Source organism: Artemia sp. Qi Xiang Cuo, chromosome 16 (genome assembly GCF_049724085.1).
Source record: "Artemia sp. Qi Xiang Cuo chromosome 16, ASM4972408v1, whole genome shotgun sequence".
NCBI lineage: Eukaryota > Metazoa > Arthropoda > Branchiopoda > Anostraca > Artemiidae > Artemia > Artemia sp. Qi Xiang Cuo.
This window is the reverse complement of record NC_142809.1, coordinates 12,895,970-12,921,381: the sequence shown is the minus strand read 5'-3', so window position 1 is coordinate 12,921,381 and position 25,412 is coordinate 12,895,970. Positions and strand designations below refer to the sequence as shown.

The 25,412-nt window shown below is 37.8% G+C and overlaps 1 protein-coding gene across 1 annotated transcript in view; it reads left to right on the top strand.

Annotated features, from left to right (window-relative positions):
* The window catches only part of polo (Serine/threonine-protein kinase polo), a 51,122-nt gene extending 25,918 nt beyond the window's left edge, over positions 1-25,204 (top strand). The window contains exons 4-9 of the mRNA XM_089102072.1: positions 430-629; positions 4,805-4,921; positions 6,942-7,088; positions 7,822-7,975; positions 11,707-11,953; positions 22,702-25,204. Coding sequence (XP_088958198.1) covers positions 430-629; positions 4,805-4,921; positions 6,942-7,088; positions 7,822-7,975; positions 11,707-11,953; positions 22,702-22,929 — 1,093 coding nt within the window. The 3' untranslated portion in view covers positions 22,930-25,204. The remainder of the gene's footprint in view (positions 1-429; positions 630-4,804; positions 4,922-6,941; positions 7,089-7,821; positions 7,976-11,706; positions 11,954-22,701) is intronic.
* The last annotated feature ends 208 nt before the right edge of the window (positions 25,205-25,412 follow it).

Below are 25,412 nucleotides of genomic sequence, written 5' to 3'. Positions count from 1 at the left end.
ATAGGGATAAATCATTTCTATAGACAGTGAAAGCAGTTACAGAATCTCTGGATATTTCGGTCACATATGCAGTGACCGTCTTCAGCATGTTACCAAAATATCCTGAGATTTTTAACTGTTGTCTAATAAAAAGATCTATCCCTATTTGAACTGTTATTTGAACGTCATGGAAAGGAAGTGCGGTCTAGGAAAATACTTATGATAAATGTGCTTATGAATGGTAAACTTTTGTTGTTGTGTATGGCAGATTACATATGGGGAAGTAAACATTAGTTGAATATGTTCCTCCTTGGACGCTTAAATCTCTGAACTAGATAGTGCAGATATATATAGTAACCCAATCATTTTCAAGATTCAGTTGTGTAATAATAAGTAGGCCTACTTACTATTGTGAATTTAGTTGATTATTATCACTATTTTGTTTCTTAGGTATACTTTGCTGGTTGGGCGTCCGCCATTTGAAACTCAAACACTGAAAGAGACCTATGCCAAGATCAAGAAGAATGAATACCACGTTCCTTCGAGAATTGGACCTCTTGCCAAGGATCTCATAATGAGAATGCTTCAGGGTGATCCAACGAGGCGTCCAACAGTCCACCAAATTCTGACTGATGATTTCATGACCCTTGGTAAAAAATTTCTCTTGCTCATTTGCTCCAAGTCCATGCCCTTGCGTTTTTCTTATGTATAAAGGAACATCCTCACAGGATCTGAATTTCATAGATGCTTCCGAATTCATTGATTAAAACCGAATCTTAGCGAATGATTTTTTATATATATATATATATATATATATATATATATATATATATATATATATACGTACATATATACATATAGCTACATATATGGTCATATATATAACGACGATTCATTAGCTCAAATGGTCAAATTTGTATTCATATAAAAAAAAAAAAAAAAAAAAAAAAACTTGGCGAATAGCTACATAAAATGTTGCCAACACTGTACACTCATCAGTCTGATGTTCGGGCGAAATAAGTTAGGGTCAGTGTTGAGCGAAATTCGACTAAACTGTTTTCGACTAAACGATTTGTCTTTATCAATAAATAGGCTCAGGGTATCATCTGGTTTTGAGAGTTTATCTGCACTCTCATATTCACAAATTGTGCGTAAATTTAGCCACAAGGATCTAAAGACCAATATCAATTTTGTTTTTGATAGAATTAGACGGATCGAAATCTTTCATACCGACTCCAAGGTTTCCAAAACCGAAGCGGGAAAACATGCTAGATTGACTCAAGTGGAACTCAATTTCAGGGTCTTCCTTGAATTCGATACTCAGTTCCTTTTTATATTTCTGATTTTCAGGCTCAGTATATGTCAGTGGTAGTGGGCTAGACTTGTATTCCTATGTACTTAAGGATATGGGTTCAAATCCTTGTGACAACGATTTTTTTTGGTTTGGAACGATGGCCAGTGGTGTGACTCTGTAAGCTTAGCCAGATTCGACCCAGCTCCAAAAAGGTTACCCGGGGAAAATCCGAGGAAGATAAAGAGCAATAGTGTGTGAAAGCACAGGATGGCTGGCCCCTAACCCCCAATTGCAATTCCTGGTTGAAGGGTCTAGAGTGCCGCGACTTTTCTAGTATCTGTATCAGTCTTCTGTTTCTGAACCCCAGATTTCACTATTGCGCATCATGGCCTCTTTTTAATGCTAAGTTTCGCGTAGAGAGAGTTCACCCTTATCGTTAATATTGGAACAATTTCAATAAGTACATTGACTGATTAGTTGAAAATGTTTATACCTACGTATAATACGAATTCTTGGGTTTAATTTCTCAAGCTGCCTTTTTAAACTTCTGGTTTCAATGGGCTGTGGTTAACTCTTTACTAGTTTGAACGTAAAGGTACACTCATGATTTGAATAAAAAATGCAAAATTAAGAAATATTATTTTTATATTTAGAGGGTTTTAGCTCATTTTTTTGAAATTTTAATTCGAGATAACTTCTACTTTCTGGTTTAGCTAACTATAACTAGTGTGTTAGTCTAGTCTATAACTAGTTACCGTCGTATTTTCTTTCATTGATTTTATTATTTTCACTTAAAGCTGTGACTGGGATAAAACTCAAATGGGGAGTAACAGTATTTGAAATGTCACAAAATAAAATAAACAAGGCTCATTGTGTTTATCATCTATTAAATCTTCTTCTTCAATAAATCAGTTTAATTATTCAAAGGATCTAAGTAATATGCTATTTACTCACTTGAAACCACAGTTTATATAATTATCCAGTAAGCTTATCGCAGATCATTTCTGTTCTTCGTTCTCAAGGTGCGAACAAAAAGCTCCTCCCACTTCTTTCTTCACTTATGGATCAGTGTGTTTGCGTCTATCAATGAGAAATGGTTACAAAGTGCATTATTCGTAATAGCGGATTTCCACTTGTTTCCGATTGTTTCGCGTCTGACTTGTCAACCCGTGAAAAGATCTGATGTCGCTTATGTTTCTATCTGCAAAAACGTTCTCCGGAGCATTCGCACCCCGGTCTGGGTTTTTATAATGGGTGAGATAGGGAATGATCATACTGGATAATTATATAAACTGTGCTTGAAACTCCAGCGTGATGTGGAGTTTCTCTGTAACCCCATATGAGGATTGTATTTATGTCTTATGTCTGGCAGCAATGATGGTGCTATACATCAACTTAGTGGCTTGGCAGACCTCATTGAGCCAACGCGCAAATACTCAGTTACTCAGTTATGGCACGCTCACTACTCGGTTATGGCACGCCATTTACGGTCATTTATTTTTGTTTAAATGCTTCATACATCAAATGATAGTGATGGTGCTATTCATTCATGTAATTTCTCAGCACACTTCACTGAGCTAATGCACAATTCTATTCAGTTACTTACTGGCCGTTAACAGCAACAGGAGGATTGTGCATACTTCATTATACCTGGGTACCCATCACATAATTCACTGGCATGCATTTTCATGCAAATGCATCTTACGTCTAGCAGCAGTGATAGTGCTACCCATTCATGTAATTTTTTCAGCAGACTCAACTGAGCTAATGCACAGCTCTATTCAGTTACTGACTTGCTCGTGGGAACTGTGCACATGCTTATGTATCCGGGTTACAGCAAACCCCATCACACTAATCACGTCCTTGCAAATGGATTTTCTGTTTATTTCTTCAGGAAATACGTTTTATAACATGTCATTCTCTAATAAATGAACCATAATATATTAATATTAATTTACTACCTTAGTATACAGATAAAAGCATAATGACAAATATAAATAGATAGACTTTGATTGGAATTCACCGTACCCCTCCATACTAAGTATGAATATGCTGAACCGCACCACCATAGGGGTTATCCTAAGTTTAAACTTGATATTGTTTGGAATGGCAAGTTCGACCGTAAGCTCCGTAATAATCCGTAATGTAGCCAGTCTGAAAGGGAAAGCATAATAAAAATATTTGGTTTGAAACTACTTTAACATAGAAATATGAAGTGAGAAATATGAAGAGATAAATAAAGGATTCCGTAGGTATGTATACGGATTGACGTTTCCCATTTTCAGGGTTCTATCACGTCTTGCTTCCCGTTGCTTGGCAATGGCACCATGTTTTGACACGAAACTGTATTTTCTTTTTTCCTTCGCTAGGGTGTGTTCTATTGCGAGTTCCTTTTTCCTGTTTGACAATGGCGCTGCGTTTTGACACGAAACTAAATTTTCTTTTTCCTTCGGTAGGGTATGTTTCATCACGGGTTCCTTTTCCTGTTTGACAATGGTGCTGCGTTTTGACACGAAACTAAATCTTCTTTTTCCTTCGCTAGGGTATGTTCCTTCACGACTTCCCTTGTCCTGTTTGACAATCGCGCCACGTTTTGACATCGAAACTGAATTTTCTTTTTCCTTTGCTAGGGTATGTTCCATCTGACACTAAACTAAATTTTCTTTTTCCTTCCCTAGGGTATTTGACACGCGTTTTGACACGGAACTGATTTTTGACACGCGTTTTGACACGGAACTGATTTTATTTTCCTTCTCTAGGGTATGTTCCATCGCGACTCCCCTTGTCCTGCTTGGCAATGGCGCCGTGTTTGACACTAAACTGAATTTTCTTTTTCCTTCCCTAGGGTATGTTCCGTCACGACTTCCTTTGTCCTGTTTAACAATGACGCCGCGTTTTGACACGAAACTAAATTTTCTTTTTCCTTCCCTTGGGTATGTTCCGTCACGGTTTCCTTTTTCCTGCTTGACAATGTCGCCATGTTTTGACACGGAACTGATTTTATTTTCATTCTCTAGGATATGTTCCATCACGACTCCCTTTTTCCTGTTTGGCAATGGCGCAGTGTTTGACACTAAACTGAATTTTCTTTTTCCTTCCCTAGGGTATATTCCGTCACGACTTCCTTTGTCCTGTTTAACAATGGCCCCGTGTTTGACACTAAACTAAATTTTCTTTTTCCTACCCTAGGGTATGTTCCGTCACGGCTTCCTTTTTCCTGCTTGACAATGACGCCGTGTTTTGACACGGAACTATTTTATTTTCCTTCTCTAGGGTATGTTCCATCGCGGCTTCCTTTGTCCCGCTTGGCAATGGCGCCGTGTTTGCCACTAAACTAAATTTGATTTTTCCTTCTCTAGGGTATGTTCTGTCACCGCTTCCTTTGTCCTGCTTGACAATGACGCGGCGTTTTGACACGGAACTGATTTTATTCTCCTTCTCTAGGGTACGTTCCATCGCGGCTTCCTTTGTCCTGCTTGGCAATGACGCCGTGTTTGACACTAAGCTAAGTTTTCTTTTTTTCTTCTCTAGGGTATGTTCCATCGCGACTTCCTTTGTCCTGCTTGACAATGGCGCCGCGTTTTGACGCAAAACTAAATTCTAGCATCGTAGCAGTTCGAAGACCATTGGGAGAGATAAACCAAAAAGGTGAGCTCTTAGATATTTAATCAGACTCTTTTTTGTCACTGAACAAACTAGTGAGGTAAATTAAATGTTTTCTCAGGGATACAGTTTTACCGGCTCTATCTTGTGGGGTGTTTTATTGTCAGTTTTTGGTAGTTTTTTTGGGGTTGCCAGTAGATGGCGCACAAATCTACTTTGGAGCAGTTAAAAATTTGATAGCGATATCGTTTTTATAGAAATTATGATTTTTTTAATTCTTGTACGAGTGCAATTTACAATGGTATGTACTTGTTGAATTCTAGTAGACTTTAAGTCTAGCTCTTTTCGAAGTCAATTCAAACATAATTTTATGCATAACTTTTCTGTTTAAAAACAGTACGTATTGTTTATATTGTACGTATATGTACGTATAAAGTTGAACTCTATTCAAAACTATTTAAGCATAATTTATAAAATTTGAATAGACTGTAAATCAAACTCGATTTGAAGTCTATTCAATTGTCGTTCATTGTGCAACTATCAAACTTTAGTAGAGTGTAAGTTGACTCTATTCAAAGCCAACTCAAACATAATTCTTAATATAATTTTTGAATTTGGTAGAATATAAGTCGAACTCCTATTCGAAACCTATTTAAATATAGTTTATAAAATTTTAGTAGACTGTAAATCGAACTCAATTCGAAGTCTATTTCTATTCAAATGTAGTTCATTATGTAATATTCGAGGTTTAGCAGACTCTCCAAGTCGAAAACTATACAAAGCCTATTCAGATATATTTCTATTCTGATTCTCGAATTTGGTAGACTTTAAGTCGAACTACATTTAAAGTATATTCAAATATACCTTTGAATACAATTCTATACGTAGTCCAGTCGTCCTGGCTAAGTGGACGTGCGCTTGGTTGAGAATTCTTTGTTTAAGGGGCACGGGTTCGTTCCCTGGCGTGGCCAGTTATTTGGTTTGGGACGCGGGTCAGTGGTGTGACTCTGTAAGCTCAGCCAGAGCCGACCCATCTCTAAATGGGTACATGGAGAAATCTGAGGAAGGTAAGCAAGAAGTATGTGCGAAAGCACAGGATGGCTGGCCCCCAGCCCCCCATTGCACTGCCTGGCTGAAGGGCCACGAAACGGAGGTCAGCACCACCGGTTTGGACCTTAAGGTTCTAGTGCCGTCATACTTACTTACTTACTATGCGTAGTCCTTGAAATTTAGGAGACTGTAACTCGAACTCCATTCAAATATAATTCTTGGAATTTAATAGACCATAAATCGAACACTCTTCAAGGTCTATTTAAAGTCAAAACGTCAATATTGATAAAAAAAAAATCGGAAAAATGTAAACAATGGGAGAATTAAATAGCTTATAGCCCTTGCCTCAAGGGCTGTGTTGGAGGGGTTGCCATCCTCAGAGACATTGTTATTGGACCTTTCAACTATGTTGACCAAAATGGCCATTTCAAAATTTCGATAAAATTGCTTTGGAGAAAAAGGGGCGCGGGAGGGGAGCTGGTTCCCCTCTAATAATTTTTGACTTTTAAAAATGGCTTTAGAACTTTCAATGTCAAATCAAAAGAGCCTCTTCCAAATTTTTTACGAAGAATCCTTCCATACGAAGTGCCTTAGTGAAAAAAAATGATACATACATCCCACTTCGCTTGTTACTGAGGCAGCGTCAATTCCAAAATTATAAAATTTATTATGTTTAAAATTACCTACCAAAACTTGAGAGCCTGAGAAGATTTCCCTTTTTTTCGAAAAAGTGGAAACCTTTCTAAAATGTACTTTTCGAATTTGAACCAACCCCAAGGCTAGGATCTATGAATACCACTGTTCTGGGGCGTGCTTAGGCATAAACGTTTAGTAAAAATTTTTTAATGTCCTATATTTGAAGTCCGATTTCAGGTTTTGGTCTACAATTTTCGTGATTTCTAAGAAGTGGGTGGAATTCGAAATTACTACTACTAAAACTAACGAACGCTCACTGCAGCACCAAGGCGGTGCCCGAAATTTGTTTGTTTATTTATTTGTATTTTTTCCAATTCAGAGAATTTGCCTCAAGTTAGCGCGCCTGTTGCAAAGTCTGTGCCTCAGAAAAAGAGTGAATCGCCTGAAGCATTGCTTCTAGACCTCCATGCTCAGCTGAAGGATCTTATACAGTCTAAAAATAGCAAGAATGCCAAGGCTAATATGGGTAAGTGTTCTTTTTCTCTCTTCCTCTCTCTTTATTTTTTTCTATCTCTCCTTCTCTCCCTGTCTTTTTATCCCCCTTCTCTCTTTCGCTTGTTCTACATCTCCTCCCCCTTTCTCTCATCTTTTCTCTTTTTCTATTGCTCCACCCCCCTCTGTCTTTCAAGTCCTTTCTCTCCCTTTATTTCCCTTTATTTTTTTTCTTTCTCTTCTTCCTATATCTTTTTTTGTCTTCTTTGGTCTTCTATGTATTTCCTTTTATCTATATCTTCTTATATCTTCTTATGACTTATACCTTCGACCTGTGCTTATAATTTTGTGCATGTAATACGGAGATTGGGGTTCGATTCCCAAAGCCGCAAGGCTGAGCGACAGGCCTGCTATCTGTCTTTATAAAAAAGATCCAGCAATTGAAACGTCAGTTCGATACCCTATTTGCTCTATTGATCCAACAACCAACAATTTAAAACGCTTTTTGAAAAAAAAATGTCAAGTGAGAAAAAAAACCATAATTGAAAGCTGGCTCAGGAATTGCATTATCGTAAACCTAATCCTAACTTATACGGGGCCTGGGGTTCGGTCCCCGCCGCAGCATAGTTGTGTGACAAGTTCGCTACTTGTCCCTGTAAAAAGACCCAGCAACTGAAACGTCGATTCGACGTCCTATGCGCCAGCAATGGCTCTGTGGGATTTTTGTTAAATCCTATCTCTCTTTTGTTACGACGTTATTTATTTAGATGACGCTGAAGACCCAGAAAGTGTACCCATGGTATGGATTAGCAAATGGGTTGACTACTCGGATAAATACGGCTTTGGCTATCAACTCTGTGATGACAGTATTGGTGTGATATTCAATGATCTCACTCGACTTTTGCTTCTATCCAATGGAAAGTAAGTCCTTTGTTTTTCTTCAATTTATTGGATACCCGAATTTTACTTCCAGCAAATAGAAGCAAAGCATAGGGGATTATTTTTATTGTTCCTATCTTAGTCTTGGGTTTGTGGTAATAATTAGGTTGAGTGACTCCTTGATGAGTCCTTTTCTAATTGTATTTGGCCGATAAAACTTTTAAAAACTTATCTGTGGTTCAAATTAAGTCGTGAACAGATGTCTCTGCTTTTATTTCTTCACAACCTTCTAGAAATTTCAAAAACAAGTCTTATCAAATGGGCTTCATCAGTTGATTCAGCATGAAAATCTAGTTAAGAAGATGTATATAATGAAACTTTCTTCTTTTACTCATGTGTCTTCTTATCACAAGGATCGATTGTTTTAACTCAGGGATCTCCATACTACAAATGCGGCCTGATAGAAGACAAAAAAAGATAGGCAGAAGAGAGAGAAAAAATAAAGGAAAATAAAGGGAGCGAAAGGACTTAAAAGACAGAGGGGAGGTGGAGCGATAGAAAAAGAGAAAAGATGAGAGAGAGGGGGAGGAGATGTAGAAAAAGAGAAAGAGAGAAGGGGGATAAAAAGAGAAGGAGAGATAGAAAAAGATAAAGAGAGGAAGAGAGAGAAAGAACACTTACCCATATTAGCCTTGGCATTCTTGCTATTTTTAGACTGTATAAGATCCTTCAGCTGAGTATGGAGGTCTAGCAGCAATGCTTCAGGCGATTCACTCTTTTTCTGAGGCACAGACTTTGCAACAGGCGCGCTAACTTGAGGCAAATTCTCTGAATTGGAAAAAATACAAATAAACAAACAAAGAAATTTCGGGCACCGCCTTGGTGCTGCAGTGAGCTTTCATTAGTTTTAGTACAGTATGGAAAATTTGGTTCAGAAATGGGACATCACAGTGCGTGGTTTGGGAAGTTTCCCAAAGCGGTACAGCATTAACTTCAACAGGCCTTTTATATTTCCATCGCAATGCAATAAAATTTGCCAGTACGCACGCGCGAAGGTGGAGTTATGATAAAAGGTGTGCGACTGGCGTGACCCAATAATCTTTAATAGAGAGTATAGGAATATTCAATTCTGTTATATTTATGCTATGTCCATCAGCTGGTCTGAAATAAATAAAAAGCAAAAAAAGAATTTCTCAAATGTCTGAGAAAATTTTGTTAGAAGTTTTGGGAAAGAGTGGAATAACTACTACGGAAGAAGGATGAAAAGTAACCCTGTAAAGATAAAAATACAAGAAAGAAGATGAAAATAAAATTTATGAGATTAACAAAAAAAAACTTGAACTTCTTTTCTATTTTCAAAATTATTTCAAACTTTTGAAATATATTAAAAAAACAGTAACGTTCAAATTTTGACAAATCAAAAGGTTAAAAAAAGATATGAGAGAACTGTAGATGATGGGAAAATTTTGTGACATTTTGGAATTCAGCATAAAAGTACTATTAGAATCAACTATTTCATTTCTTGAAGCTCCCCCCCCCCCACAAAAAAAAACAAAAAGAAAAACATCTTGAACCAATTTTTTTTCAATCGACAATCAAATGCTGCAATGTATCCTCTTTGTGCGCTTTCTCCCGAGGCTTATTTTGTGAAATTAATCGATTTTGTATCAATTATCGTAATTGTATAATTGTAATGTGATGTCAGTGTAATGCGAATCACTTTATAATGAATATAACTCATTTTCTTTTTTCTAGAGGCATAAATTGCGTTGAACGAGATAGCACAGAGCTATCTTGACCCCCCCCCCCCCAAAAAAAAAGGAAAAACATCTTGAATCCAATTCTTCTTCCATTAGATGATCATATCGTGCAATGTCGCATTCGTGCATTCATCCCCGATGTTTGTTTAATCTCTTTAATCAATTTTATATCAAGATTCGTAATCGTGTGATGTAATCGTAACTGCAAATCGTATAACGAGGTATCTGGTTCTTTTTTATAGTGATTATTGCTCATTTTCTTTTTCCAGACACTTGCATTACATCTTGCTAATTTGACTCTCTCTCTCTCTCTCTCTCTCTCTTTCTTTCTTTCTTTCTTTCTTTCTTTCTCTCTCTCTCTCTCTCTCTCTCTCTCTCTCCCTCCCTCCCTCCCTCCCTCTCTCTCTCTCTCTCTCCCTCTCTCTCTCTCTCTCTCTCTCTCTCTCTCTCTCTCTCTCTCTCTCTCTCACTCTCTCTCTCTCACTCACTCACACTCTCTCTCTCTCACAATCTCACAAAAAAAAAAAAAAAAATCTTGAACCGAATGTGTCTTCGTCAGATAATCAAATCCTGGAATATATCCTCTTTGTTGTTTATTCCCGATATTTTTTCATGAAATTAATCGGTTCGTAATAATTATCGTAATCTTTTTGTGTAATCGCAGTCAGTATATGTATGATTTAAATTAAACGTCTTAGATAAAGACGTAAGCAAAATGAAAAGATTTGGGGGGTTCTGAGAGTTCAAGGGGCAATAATAGGCTTGTAAATTTATGTTGCGATGACTAATTCGTTTAGATTAGGAATTAATGAGGGTGAACAAGTGGTGTTGTGTAACAAGAAGATCGATCAAGTGGCTAGCTCCACTTACCTGGGCAGTGATTTTGGAAAGACGGTAGATGAAGTGAAGATGTTAAAAATAGAATAGCTAAGGCCCAGGGTGTTTCTCACAATTGAAAAAAGTTTGGAAGAATAAAAAAACAAGTCTGCGGACCAAGATCAGAGTATTGGAAGCTAAGGTTATAGCAGTGCCGAAGTATGGATATAAAACGTGAGTGCTTCGAAAGGCAGATGAAGATTTGTTAAATATTTTCCGGAGGAATGGTATGTCAAGTAACAAGCTTTACGAAAAATATGATTTGATTCCACTTTCTAAGGCTATATTGGAAGAATATGGCTAAAGGATAACTGATGGCCAAAGATAGTTTTCTTGGGCTATACACTTGCGGACAAAACGGAAAGCTCATCCTCCCCGACTGGGGTGGAAATAAGTCATAAAGGAGGGTTTCAAGGGGATCGGAACTTCACGAAAGGGGTAAAGATTGGGATTTTGACTAGAGTTGATTGGAAGAGTGTGCGTAGCTGCGTTGGCCTTAAGCTGCTTGGTTGTTAATCACGATGAATGTGGCCTAAGCTGCGTTGGCCTTAAGCTGCTTGGTTGTTAATCACGATGAATGTGGCCTAAGCTGCGTTGGCCTTAAGCTGCTTGGTTGTTAATCACGATGAATGTGGCCTAAGCTGTGTTGGCCTTAAGCTGTTATAGATCATGTGATCTATATTGGTAGTAGCCTCACTGTTATGAATGTATGAGCACTGCTGGTAAATACCTGCATGTACCAGTTGTCTCACTAAATACCAGGGGGGGGGGTAACAGACAGGGAAAAGGAATGGTACATAGCAGGTTATTATATAAACCATTCATTTAATAGCAAAACAAGGAATAAAACTTATATGATCAAAGAATTAACTTAAAATAACTAAAATTAATATTACTCACCATAAATTGACTTCTAGTTGATGAACATGAGATATGAAGATGTCCAGGAAGCAGTACCGGGGGCAGGAACAGGGGTTGACAATTTTTTTTAGTATATCTTCTCTGGGGTAAAAGAACTACTTCTCAGCTAGTTCTAGAGCTTAAAGCATGCGTGAGTCAGTTATTGGCAGCAGTAGTAGTATGACGAGGTATCTCAGTCACTTGTATAATGAATATAACTCTTTCTCTTTTTTCCAGAGACATACATTACATCGAACGAGATGGCACAGAGAATTATCATAGTCTTACAACTTTTCCAGCGAGTTTGGACAAGAAAGTTAAACTTCTTTCCTATTTCCGGAACTATATGAATGAACATCTCCTCAAAGCAGGAGCCCTTATGGCTCCAAGAGAGGGAGATGAGCTCAGTAGAATTCCAAGTTTGCAGAAATGGTTTAGAACATCTCGTGCTGTTGTTATGCATATGACTAATGGAACGTTTCAGGTATGATTATGGTTGCAAATTTTGTATGGGTAATAGCCAATTATGTCGCTTTTGCTATGTATCTCACTAATGGAATGTTTCAGGTTTAATCATTGGTGCCAGTTCTGTATATTTACCAGCAAATTATACCTTGAAGCATTAATTTGTTTATTCATATAAGAAGCACATAAAAGAACCCGTTTGCTCCTGTTGGCTCTTCTCTTAACCCGGTTAACACCACTGGCATCGAAGTAAGAATATCTAAGGAGCTTTCTGCCCTTAACAGACTGAAACGCTGCCTTTGGCGAAAATTTAACATCAGACGCGCACCAAAACTACGTATTTTCAACGCTCTCGTCGGCTCTGTGATGCTCTAAGGAGCTGAAAGGTGGCAAACATCGGCCGCAACTCTCTAGGGCATCCATATGTCAAAGAGCCTGAGTGACATAGAAGATCTGCCGGTACGACTTCATGAACCAGAAGTTATTCCAACTCACTAAACAGTCTCGGTTTAATTCAAATAGCTGAACGAACCATACGATGGTTTGAATGCCTCCAAACCTACCCGTAAATTTCATTTACGACTTCCACACTATCACAGCCGGTTGGAGGCAACCCCGGTTGGCCAAAGAAACGATGGTCCGATGATATGTCAGAGTTCTTCACGGTGGCAAATATTTAGGCTTAGCAACGACAAGCGCTCTTCATGACCCGAAATGGATAGAGGAGGCAAACGTCACTCTCTACGCCGAGTAGTGCTTGGCAAGAGATTTAAGTCCAGTCACAAAAACCACGAAAAAGTGCAACACACTTTGAAGTGTTGAACTATCTAAATAAAAGGACTAATATCAGTTGAACATATTAAACATATTGAACATATTAAATTTACATGCTACTGACATAGCACTAAGAAGCGCTAAAATTGAGCTGTTTACAGGGTACATAAAAATTGCAAAAGAATAAAAGATATAGACTAAAACTTCGAATAACGAAACAAAATTTAAACAAAAGAGAAAACTAACGGTTTTTAAAGCAGAAAAATGAAATGCTTATCCTAATTAAATATAAAGGCCGACTTTTTTACCAGGGATTCCGTAACATTTGGAAGCATTTGCACTGCATGTCGAAGGTACTCACACTGTAGATGATGCATATATGGTAGCTGAATTTCACACTGCAGGCTTGAGTGTTTGCTATAAACTTTTCTAATGCCCGTGGGATGTTACAGTAGCCCTTTCTACTATTTTTTGCCACCAAATACCCAAAAACATATGCCACTCAAATAGCTTATGAAAATGAAGCTTTCTTTTTTTTTGAGAATCAGCAGATTGTTGTTGCATCGAATTTTTAGAGACGAATGTATTTTGAAAACCTGGAATTCTGTAAAAAGTCCAGTTTTGAGACGTCTTAATAGCCTCTGTAGATTCAAACAACCATAAATTACCTATAAATTTCTTCTTCTTTTTAGGACTGGGTTTTCCTTTGAATGCAATTTAGCTCTTTTCTTATTCCTTTGTATTGGGATAGTATTTATATTTATCTACAGCCACTGTTGTTACTAGGCAAAATGTTGGGGGGGGGGGGCAGAGATTTTACCGACTGGCTGGTCATTTTTATCGAATCTTTCTTGTCAATAATTAGCTTAATGTCCGTTTCGAATACAATGCGTAAGATCACTGCGCGAGTCAGTAAAACCGGTGCATTTACCAACCGAGATTTAGATTTCGGTACTTATCATGTCACTGTTTTAATGCTGTTTATTTAACCAAATGGACAGCTGTGGTACCATCTATGAAATCACGGCAAGAGTCGGTAAAACTGCTGCGTTTACCGACCAAGTTTGAAATTTCTGTAGATGACAGGTCAGTATTTTTGTCGTCTTTATTGAACCCAACAGAATTTTAACGGCGTCGAAAAAATCGCGGCGCGAAGCGCCACGATTTTATCGAATTATTTTTTATCGAGTGACCAAAAACATTGGGGGAGGGCGGCCTCCCTCCCATATATGATGGCCTTGTCTACAGCGCTAAAAATGTCGAGACATTCCATTTATTCCCAGACAATCAAAAATCATACTGCAAATTTCCAGCGTTGTCAGATTTAACTAAATAGTTTTGCTTATTTATTTTCACGGTTCAACATGGCAACGTTGAAGAAAATGTGCTTCTGCCATAAAAATATCTTAATTTTGAAACACCTTTAAGAGAAACGCTATGAAATTATGGTTTTCAGGTATTAAAAACCTAAGATGTGTGTAGGGGACAAAACGGGGTTTTTATTCTGATGGCCTTGGCACTTTAAGCATCTTTTAGGGTCTAATCTATTTTAGTTAAATAATTTTACCGTTAATTAATTTATTAAATACTAAGAGGGTTGAGCTACTTTTTATTTTTATTATTTGCTTTTCTATTGTTACTATCTATGGTTGTTTTTTTTCTCGTTTTTGTTCGTGCCCGAATTGCTTACGTTATTCATTCTTATTCATAGTATGATTACTTATGTTGTTCACTTTTATTTATTTTATATTTTTATCTATTCATAGTTTTTATTCTTATTATTACATTCTTATACATTCTAATGCATTCTCTGCACTCTTATTCGTATTTATATCTTATTCAAGTGTATATTCATTTGTGTTCCGAAAATTTATCCGCGCCGCCGCCGGCGCGATCATTTTTGACCGCAAACATTTATGTTTTGATCAGTCTTTCTCAAATCCCAGCTTTAATTTACAACAGATTTGGGCCTATTCACGAGTTAGAAACTTCGCGAGTCGCTAGCTGGACGCGTGTCTTCTTCGTTATTCATCAAGAGAAGTAGAAACCTGGTAGAAACGAAATGGCTGTGGCATTTCAGAACCATTCCATAATAGTTGAAAGATCTAACAGCTATGTATTCCTAACGGAATTAGTTATCAAAATTAGTAGTATAATTTTTTCATCGAGCACCCGTCACCGTCGAGAAGAACTGTCAAAATTTACATCACAGCTGCGCTGGTAGGAAAATCTTTCCCCTTAGCTTTCATACCATCAAACGTCTAAAAGAGCTTTGGAAGGTATATCCCTTTACAGTCCAGATTGTTGATAATGAAGATCTGTGCTCTGAAATAGAGACCAACCAAATGTTGTTTTAGCCCATGAAGCTGATGGCAGAAGCTGATTGCTAAGCTCATCAGAGGCTCTAACTCCAGCCTCACCCCTACCTGCACAGCCACCCTTTCAGCCAATGCTTTCAGTAAGCCCTGTAATTTTGCAGCCCTTGTGAAATAGGACTGTAACATTTACAACCACATCCCAAAACCAACCAGACCCCACCCTGAGTCAGGTAATATATTAGGACATAACGAAAGTGGCCTTCACTGATTCATCTGAGAAGGCACTTATTGAAATATATAAAAGTTGACGTCCAATAAGGGACCTAGGCGTTAACAATGAACAAAACCAACCCACCACAACCACCAAATCAAAATGCTTCAGGGAAGAAAGGAGGACAGAACGAAAGTGGTCACAGATGCATCAGTGAAGGCCAAGATTGAAATAGTGAAATAGTGAAGGCCAAGATGTGAAATAGGACTGTAACATTTACAACCACATCCCAACACCACCAAGAAAACAAACTGCTTCAAGGAAGAAAGGAGGACAGAACGAAAGTGGCCTTCACTGATGCATCAGTGAAGGCCAAGATTGAAATAGTGAAATAGTGAAGGCCAAGATGTGAAATAGGACTGTCACATTTACAACCACATCCCAACACCACCAAGAAAACAAAATGCTTCAGGGAAGAAAGGAGGACAGAACGAAAGTGGTCACTGATGCATCAGTGAAGGCCAAGATGTGAAATAGGACTGTCACATTTACAACCACATCCCAACACCACCAAGAAAACACAAGGCTTCAGAGAAGAAAGGAGGACAGAACGAAAGTGGCCTTCACTGATGCATAAGTGAAGGCCAAGATTGAAATATTGAAATAGTGAAGGCCAAGATGAGAAGTAGGACTGTCACAATTACAACCACATCCCAACCCCACCCAGAAAACAAACTGCTTCAGGGAAGAACGGAGGACAGAACGAGTGGCCTTCACTGATGCCTCAGTGAAGGCCCAGATTGAAATAGTGAAATAGTGTAGGCCAAGATGTTAAATAGGACTGTCACATTTACAACCACATCCCAACACCACCAACAAAACAAAATGCTTCAGGGAAGAAAGGAGGACAGAACGAAAGTGGCCTTCACTGATGCATCAGTGAAGGCCAAGATTGAAATAGTGAAATAGTGAAGGCCAAGATGTGAAATAGGACTGTCACATTTACAACCACCTCCCAACACCACCCAGAAAACAAAATGCTTCAGTGAAGAAATGAGGACAGAACGAAAGTGGTCACTGAGGCCTACGATCTGGAAACTATAGTAATTGATTTAGATATTAGTCCTATATGATAAAGTGTTCTGTAACTTTTAAAACCCCTTAACACCCCACAAAAGTCCCCACCCATCTTCAGGTACGAACTTAGTCCCGAACGAAAGATGTTTCCAATATGCCACACAGACTGACCACAGTGAACTAGTGAAATAGAGAAGGCCAAGATGTGAAATAGGACTTTAACATTTACAACCACATCCCAACACCTACCATAACACAAACTGCGTCAATGTAGAAAGGAGGACAGAACGAGTGGTCACTGATGCATCAGTGAAGGCCAAGATTGAAATAGTGAAATAGTGAAGGCCAAGATGTGAAATAGGACTGTCACATTTACAACCACATCCCCACACCACCAAGACAACAAAATGCTTCAATGACGAAAGGAGGACAGAACGAGTGGCCTTCACTGATGAATCCGTGAAGGCCAAGATTGAAATAGTGAAATGGTGACGTCCAAGATGTGAAATAGGACTGTCACATTTACAACCACATCCCCACCCCACCAAGAACACAAACTGCTGCAAGGAAGAAAGGAGGACAGAACGAGTGGCCTTCACTGATGCATAAGTGAAGGCCAAGATTGAAATAGAGAAATATTGAAGGCCAAGATGTGTAATAGGGCTGTCACATTTACAACCACATCCCACCACCACCAAGAAAACACAATGCTTCAAGGAAGAAAGGAGGACAGAACGAGTTGCCTTCACTGATGCAACAGTTAAGGCCAAGATTGAAAAAGTGAAATAGTGAAGGCCAAGATGTGAAATAGGACTTTCACATTTACAACCACATCCCAACACCACCAAGAAAACAAAATGCTTCAGAGAAGAAAGGAGGACAGAACGAAAGTGGTCACTGATGCATCAGTGAAGGCCAAGATTGAAATAGTGAAATAGTGAAGGCCAAGATGTGACATATGACTGTCACTTTTAAAACCACAGCCCAACACCGCCAAGAACCCACACTGCTTCAGAGACGAAATGAGGACAGAACGAAAGTGGTCAGTTATGCATCAGTGAAGGCCAAGAGTTACATAGTGAAATATTGAAGGCCAAGATGTGAAATAGGACTGTCACATTTACAACCACATCCCAACACCACCAAGAAAACAAAATGCTTCAGAGAAGAAAGGAGGACAGAACGAAAGTGGTCACTGATGCATCAGTGAAGGCCAAGATTGAAGCTGCCTTGGCTACAAGGAAGGCAAAGAAGGGGTGGAAAATAAAATGAAGCAGCAAAAGCAGGCTTTGAAGAGATTTGGCAAGAAGACAGCACTGAGGGTGAAAATTAAACTGAAAAGGTTCAGACAGCGATTTTAATGAAAATTCAGACAGCCCTCTTGGGTAAGATTAACTAAAAAAAAAACAAGTTTTTTTAACTGCAAGTAAGGAGCGACATTAAAACTTGAAACGAATAGAAATTATTCCGTATATGAAAGGGGCTCTCCCCTCCTCAACGCATCGCTCTTTACGCTAAAGTTTGACTCTGTCTTACAACTTTATTTTTTAAAACAATAAATAACTTTAGCGTAAAGAGCGAGGCGTTGAGGAGAGGACAGCCCCTTTCATATACGGAATAATTTCTGTTCGTTTTAAGTTTTAATGTCGCTCTTACTTTTAGTTACAAATACTTGTTTTTTTTTAGTTAATTTCTGAACGTTTTTGAATTAATGCAGCTTTGATTTTGGCTCACCGTACATGAATAATTAAAACGAAATTCGTGTATTAATTTTCTTTTTTTGGCTAATTTGCTTTCTCGAAGTTTTGTTCTGACGTAACTTACGAATTAACTTACGTAACGAATTTCTATATTCGTATGTTTTTACTATGTATACTAGGGAGTTCGCTCCCTAGTCAATATCTCACTCTTTACGCTAAAGTTCAAATTTTGTTCGAATCACAAACCCCTGAATCACAAAGACCGGTTAATTAGAATAAATAGCTCTTTTGAAAGTACTAAAAAAACTTTAGCGTAAAGAGCGAGGTATTGACTAGGGGGCGAACAATCTCATATACGTAATAAGTTCTGTACTTTTTAGTTTTAATCTTGCTCCGCTCCTTACTTTCAGTTGAAAAAAACTTGTTTTTTTTTATTTAATTTCTGATCGTTTTTTAAATAATGCTGGGAAATCCCTCAATGAAATATCCTCCATGGAAAGATCCTCTCCCGTAACCCCTACTCCGACCCCCCACTAGAAAAATTCCTGCTGAAAACGCCTGTATACTTCCCAATAACCAATACTATGTGTAAACAATGGGCAAAGTGTATAACTTGCAGCCCTTCCCCCGGGAACTGTGGGGGATTAATTCATTCTCAAAGACATATTAATTAGATTTTTGACTATGCTGAACAAAATGGCTATCTCAAAATTTTGATTGGGTAACTTCGGGAAACAAATGAGCATGGGGGGGGGGGGCAAGTTGCTCTCCAATTTTTCGGTCACTTAAAAAGGGCACTAGAACTTTTAATTTCCGTTCGAATGAGCCCTCTCACGATATTCTAGGTCTACTGGATCGATACGATCACCCCTGGAAAAAAAACATACAAATAAACACGCATCCGTGATCTTTCTTCTGGCTTGAAACCTCCATAGTAGGGTTGTCTAGTACGCTGAATCTGATGGTGTGATTTTCATTCAAGTTCTATGACTTTTGCGGGTCGTTTCCCCCTTTTTTCAAACATCGGACGCATTTTCCCAGGTTCTCAGCTTTGATGGGTAAGACTAAACTTGATGAAACTTATATGTTAAGAACTCACATAAACATCTAATTCGTTTAAAGCAACCATTATTACAAGAAGTCCGTTTTTTTTTTATAGTTTCGGTTACTATTGAGCCGGGTCGCTCCTTACTTACAGTTTGTTACCATGAACTGTTTGATAGTGAAAAGGAATGTGAACTTAGTTTTGATTTAGGTTGCAGTTGGCAACTTTGTAAAAGTCATCTTTGAGGGCCATCGGGGAGAAGGTGGAACCTACGGCTGAGGTCAGCGTGACGACTTTAAGTGGTGGGAGAGGTAATGTGTGAAAGTGGCTGAAACAGCCAGATCTTATCTACTACGTGAAAGAGGATTTAGGGTAAAAACCCCAATTCTTGGACAATGTGTGATCTTGTACAATTGTTTTGACTAAAATGTAACTTCCCTAAAGAAGGACTGTAGGTTCTTAATCTTGGACCTGATGCAGATAGTTGGGATTGGCTGACTACAATCTTAAAGCCAAGCCTATTTAATTATGATTGCTCTTTTTCACAACACATGTCAGTAATTAAATCTGTCCATGATTGAGATACTTCAATTTTAAGATCCTTTGTCCAAGATTGGGCAGTAGCCTATTTTCCAAGTTTAGACTTAAGCTAAAAATTAGCAATTACAGTTTGGCCTCTACTATTTACTGTCTGTGCATTCAAAATAGTTACCATTGTACATGGGTGAAATGTTAAAACTAATGAAATACTTATTAAAAAAATTTAGACAGAGTAAGTAGAGAAAAAGTAATTTTCCGGGTGGTATAATAGATAACTATTGAGATGGTGGTTAGGGAGATTTGCATTTGTAGTTTCCATCCCGTTTATTTCTGTCGATGTCTGAAATAGGTCCTCCTCCTGTAATTAGAAACCTCCTAGTTATTTCACCTCCAGTGGTTTTATGACAAATAAGGAAACACGTCAATTGTACTTGATGAATTTAACAGTTAGGAACTTGAGAATTTTCAGAACCTCCTGTTTTAAAAAACGCTGCTATGTCAAGAAATCTACCTCAGTATTTATTAACGCCTGCCAAGGACCAGGGGCGGATCTAGGGAAAAATCTTGGGGGAGGCCCAATGTGACAAGGGCGCCATGGAGTAAAATCTTGGGGGAAGGGGGCAATGTGACAAAGGTGCCAATAATTGACCAAATTGACAAATTTATTCTAAAAAAAGAGTAACAAAAACAGAATAAGAGGGTTCCAGAAAAAAATCTTGGGTGTCAGGGTTCCCCACGCCCCATTACCCTGGATCCGCCAGTGGCAAGGACTCAAGAAATATTGATTCTTTGCTATACCAAGGTGTCTTGAAATAGAGAGGTCCTTAAATCTCAAGTTCTTACCTGGAATTTGACCTGGTGTCTGTTTGAAAGAAAATTGTCTATTCAGTGGATGCGCTACAAGAACTAGTGCTGAATGAAAAATCCCCCTGGAAGCCCAAGGAATTCTTGCAAACTATTAGTGTGTGTGCTTGTTTGTTTAATATTGAAAACTGCACTTGATTTCTAAGCGGGAAAATCGAAATCCTTAACCACACGAGAAAGGAAAAGCTTAAACATTGCGATTGATGCAGTAAAGAATTGGCTCAAATTAATTAAAAGTCAGCGGAACACCGTCACCTCGGCCGGCGGTGGCGCACCGGCGGCGTTACGACACTTCAGTGGCGGTCGACAGGGCCACTCGTCGGTGGCGTTCGATGCATGCGCCGGCGTGGCGCCGGGGTCTAACAATATCATATGTTATGGTATCAGGGAGCACATTTAGCCACCAGGGCATGCGACGCAGGGAGTATCACAAACAAAATTGACTTGTTATGATGGCAAAGAAAAAGTACGATAAAACTAACAAAAAAAAGCTAGATTTTCTGCATTATTAATTTAATAAGACTTGGATAAAGAAAAAAAAAATTAGAATAGGGACCCAGTGTTATGAAAAGAGAACAGTAGTATAATATTAACAATTTTTGTAATTAAAAACTAACATATAACCAGTGGCGGATCCAGGGGGCAAGGGGGCGCGTCCCTCCCCCTAACGTAATCTAAAGTAGTTTAATTTACTTAACTAACGCAAGTTTGCGTTAAATAAACTTGATCCTAAAGCAAGATTATCGGATCAACCTATTTTGCTCCCCCCCACCCTTAAATAAATCCTAGATCAGCCCCTGCATATAACATTAACAATTAAGCCCAATGAAAATACTACTTTAGTAGTTGTACAGTTCTGGGTGTTTTCCTTCTAGTATAGTGGAAAAAAACTCAGTGTTTTTGAACTAGCCACACTCCCCTCCCACCCGAATATGATATTCTGTAACTGCACATGGCTCTTTTTTAGGTCCACACAAGTTGGGAAGGGTGGTCCAGAAACCTGCGGAGATCGCCTTAAGCTATACAAGATATCTGGATCCCCTTTTTAAAAATTTTATATCCATGAGCGCCTGTGATTGGTAGGGGGTTGTAAGGCCGGGTATTTACTCCCTCTCCCCAATGAAATGGTACTTTGCCTGGTAAATTTGCAGTGGGTCATATAATATAGCTAGGATGAATGTGAAAAACATCATTTAATGCCTTTTTTTATGCTCTTTCATTATTAATAATTGCCTCTGGGGCTATTGTATTTTGAGCCCTTAAAGGGGTCCCAAAGGTATTTAATTTTTTAACCACATAAATGAGTTATCACCATTAGTTTAGTTTATACTAGTATAGTCAACAACATACCGTTAGTTTATAAACAGGTTGTTCTAGAGTAATATATTCCAAAAATACTTATTTCTAACAATTCAAACCTCATTTATTAGGCAACTCAAATATAAACCGTTTTCCTACCGTTTCAAGTTTTTCGATTGCCGTCGACAAAAATAGCGCTGAATTTTGCGATTCGAAACTTTGCCGTCGACAATTCAGAGTATTTTCCAATTCAGGGTATATATTTGCATTTTAGGGGGATGGGGGTGGGTAAATTTGCAGTGGGCCATACAATTTAGCTAGGATGAAAGTGAAAACATCATTTGATGCTTTTTTTATGCTCTTTCATAATTCATGTCAAATACATTCAGGGCCCCCTCAAGGGCTCAAGATGCAACTAGCCCCAGAAGCAATTCTTGAATTATGAAAGAGCATAAAAAAAGACATCAAATGATGTTTTCTCTTTCATCCTAACTAAATTATATGGCCCACTGCAAATTTACCCTTTTCCTGGAATTGGAATTCCCCCCTCCCCCGAATATTTCTTCGCTCAGAAATACCTTTGCACAGTCTGAGCCTCCCTTCCTCCCCCTCCCGAAAAAACGTTTATCCGCGTGCCCTACAGAATATAGCATTTTTTGGTCACTGTAATTCAGTTTTCCATGAGGTATTTCTTCATACCTGTAAGCATAGTTGTACTTGATTCTGATGCTTGAAGGGGGTCAATGAACCCAAATAGTTGTATTCCCAGACGAATATCATTCATTTTCCCCAGTGGTTCGAAAGGGGGATCTTTCGAACCACTTCTTGTGAATTTGGGAAAATTTTCTTTGGGGACACACCGCCCCCTCCTCCCCCCACCTAATGCGTCTATAATGAATGTTAGCATTTGAGTCTCTAAAACAGACTTTTCTTTTTCAGATCAACTTCTTCAAAGATCATACAAAAATTATTCTTTGTCCATTGATGTCTGCTGTCACTTACATAGACGAACATAAGAGTTTCCGTACTTACAAATTAAGCTCACTCAAGGAATTTGGATGCCATGTTGACTTGTATGATCGATTGCATTATGCGTTTGAAAAAGTCGAATTTCTTGTCAATAGCCGATCTGGAAGTTGCCGTTTGCAACAAGGAAAGAGTGATTAAGAGTTGCAATTTTTTCTTCTTTGCCATGATCTTTTTTCTTTTAAGTTGCATTTTATTGAAACTTTTCGACAGGAAATTATGCCTGGTTTTTAAAAAGTTGCTAACCTTCCTATTGTACAGATACTGCACTTCAAATTATCTCAAGCCCAGAAAGTTGAACTGAAAATTGGACTTGGAAAGTCTAACTAGCCCTTTTGAAAATCTGGAATTCTTCTGAGAATTCTGTAAACATTGTGTAAAAGTCCAGTTTTGAGACGTCTTGATAGCCTCTTCAGATTAAAACAACCATAGATTGCCCATAAATTTCTTCTTCTATTTAAGGCTATGGGCTTTCCTTTTAATATTATTTTGCTTCTTTCCTACTTCCTTGGTTAGAAAATATCGACGAGGAAAATGTATCTTTGCTAAGCATTGTTGGCGGAATAGAAAACAAAAACTGATAATAGAAAACCATAAAAAGGGAGACTAAAAATTAAAAAAAATAAGTGTCATAGGATTATGTCATAGGAGGTATAGGATTAGTAACTGCCCTGGATTTGGTAGCCTAGTAAAAATAAGGTTAGTAAGCTTGAGACCACAAATTAAGAAAAAAACTAAGAAACATGACTATAGGGACCGGAAATTTTGAGATATTTTATTGATGCCAAAAATTCATAATTCAAAAATGCATACTGTAAATTTCCAATTTTGCGCTTGTTGAAAATGTTTTTCTTTCAATGGGGCCGCGTCTGGATTTCTTCTTGTTTTGTAAAAGCAGTATTGCCGGTTTTAGAGAAGCCCTAGAAACACAGTAACAAGCCACTTTTTCTTCGTCAATATTTTTCTAAATACATTACTTACCGTCTAAATAAATTAGTTAGTGATACTAAATAAGTTAGTACTGAAAATTAATATTAATAGAAGATTAAAAAGAATCAATAAGAAGAAGTACCATGCATTAATCAGGCTTGCTTTCGAAATTGGGCAAAACTTTCGAAATTGGGCAAAACGAAAGTAGCAAAACTTTATATTGAACTTCGAAAATATGGATCTAGGCCCACTTTACTTATTTCCGATTAATTGACAACTTTCCAAATAAGCCCAAAGCTTTGTTCCTCCCCTCCCTCCGACCTCTGTGGGCGAAACAAAATATAATATTGTAATATTAGAAACAAAACGATTTTTTTTATTCTTATCCCCCCCCCCCATGGACAATATCTCTGCATGTGTATGTTCAAAATCGGGCTTCTCAACAGACCAAATTCTTAATGGTGGGAAACTTTAAAAAATGTGTGTTCTAGGCCCAAATATTCAGTTTTGAGAAGAACTGAAAAACTTGCTATAACCCCTTCCCATCCTAGGTAGGAGTAAAAGTAATTATTTTACAAAAGTTAATTTTGAGGTGCAAGATTCGTAAATGATGAATTTGATTTTTCTTTCTTTGTATGTTTTTAAAATAGAACAAAATCATTAGTTGATTAGAAATGATAGTATTTTTTTTAAAAAAATCAAGGGTAATAAGGATTTTTAAATATGTAAAAATGGTGAATATGTTTTTTTTTCAGGATTCTTTTCAGCTTCAGGAAATTTAAATTGATAAATATTTTTACATGCAGAACTGTTTTTTGTATCACAGTCCTGTAGTGGCTAAATAGACCTATGATGAATATGTTGAAAAAGGAATACTTCTTTTCGAACTGAGTTTATCCCGGTGCCAGATTTACAGTTCTGAGAAAAACACCCATGGGTGTATTACTTTGAAAATGTGGAAAAAAGAATTTCTTTTTCTACAAAACCGTTCCTGTAAGAAAAATGGCTGCCCTCCCGGGGGCAAAGGGGTATCCCTCCCGTGAAATCCTAGGAATATCTATGAGAAGAATATTTATGCTAAAGGATGTGCATCCGGCATATTTATTTTTTTTTTGATTTTATTTATTATTATTTTATGCTTTATTTTTATGCATTAGTATCTGGAATTAAGTGTTATCTCACTCTTCTAGAATCTACAATTTTGAACCATAACAAAAAAAAACCTGGTCTTCTTCACCCTCTCCCAGGTAAATCCTTGGGGCATGAATCAGAAGAACAAATTTATTGTATTCTGAAGAAAAGGCTTAATTTCTTTTTTTTTTCCTTTTAATAGAAACTGTTTTTGAAATTAGCACCTTCTCACTTGAAGTCTTCCATAATTTACAATCTTGTTCATTAAGAAAAAGTCCTGGTTTTCCCCCCTCCCTTAGGGCAATCCTTGGTACACGAATCAGAAGAATGAAATTATTCAATGCTAAAGAAAGAAGGCTGTATTTGTGCATTTTCATATGAACGTTTTTCGAGAGAAATATTATCTCACTGGAAGTCTTCCAGAATCTACAATCTTTTTCCATAAAAAAAAATCCTGCATTTTTTCCCTCCCCCAGGGAAATCCTAGTTCCACGAATAAGAACAACAAAATTATTTTATGCTGAAGGAAAGAGACTTTATCTGTTTATTCTCATAGGAACAGT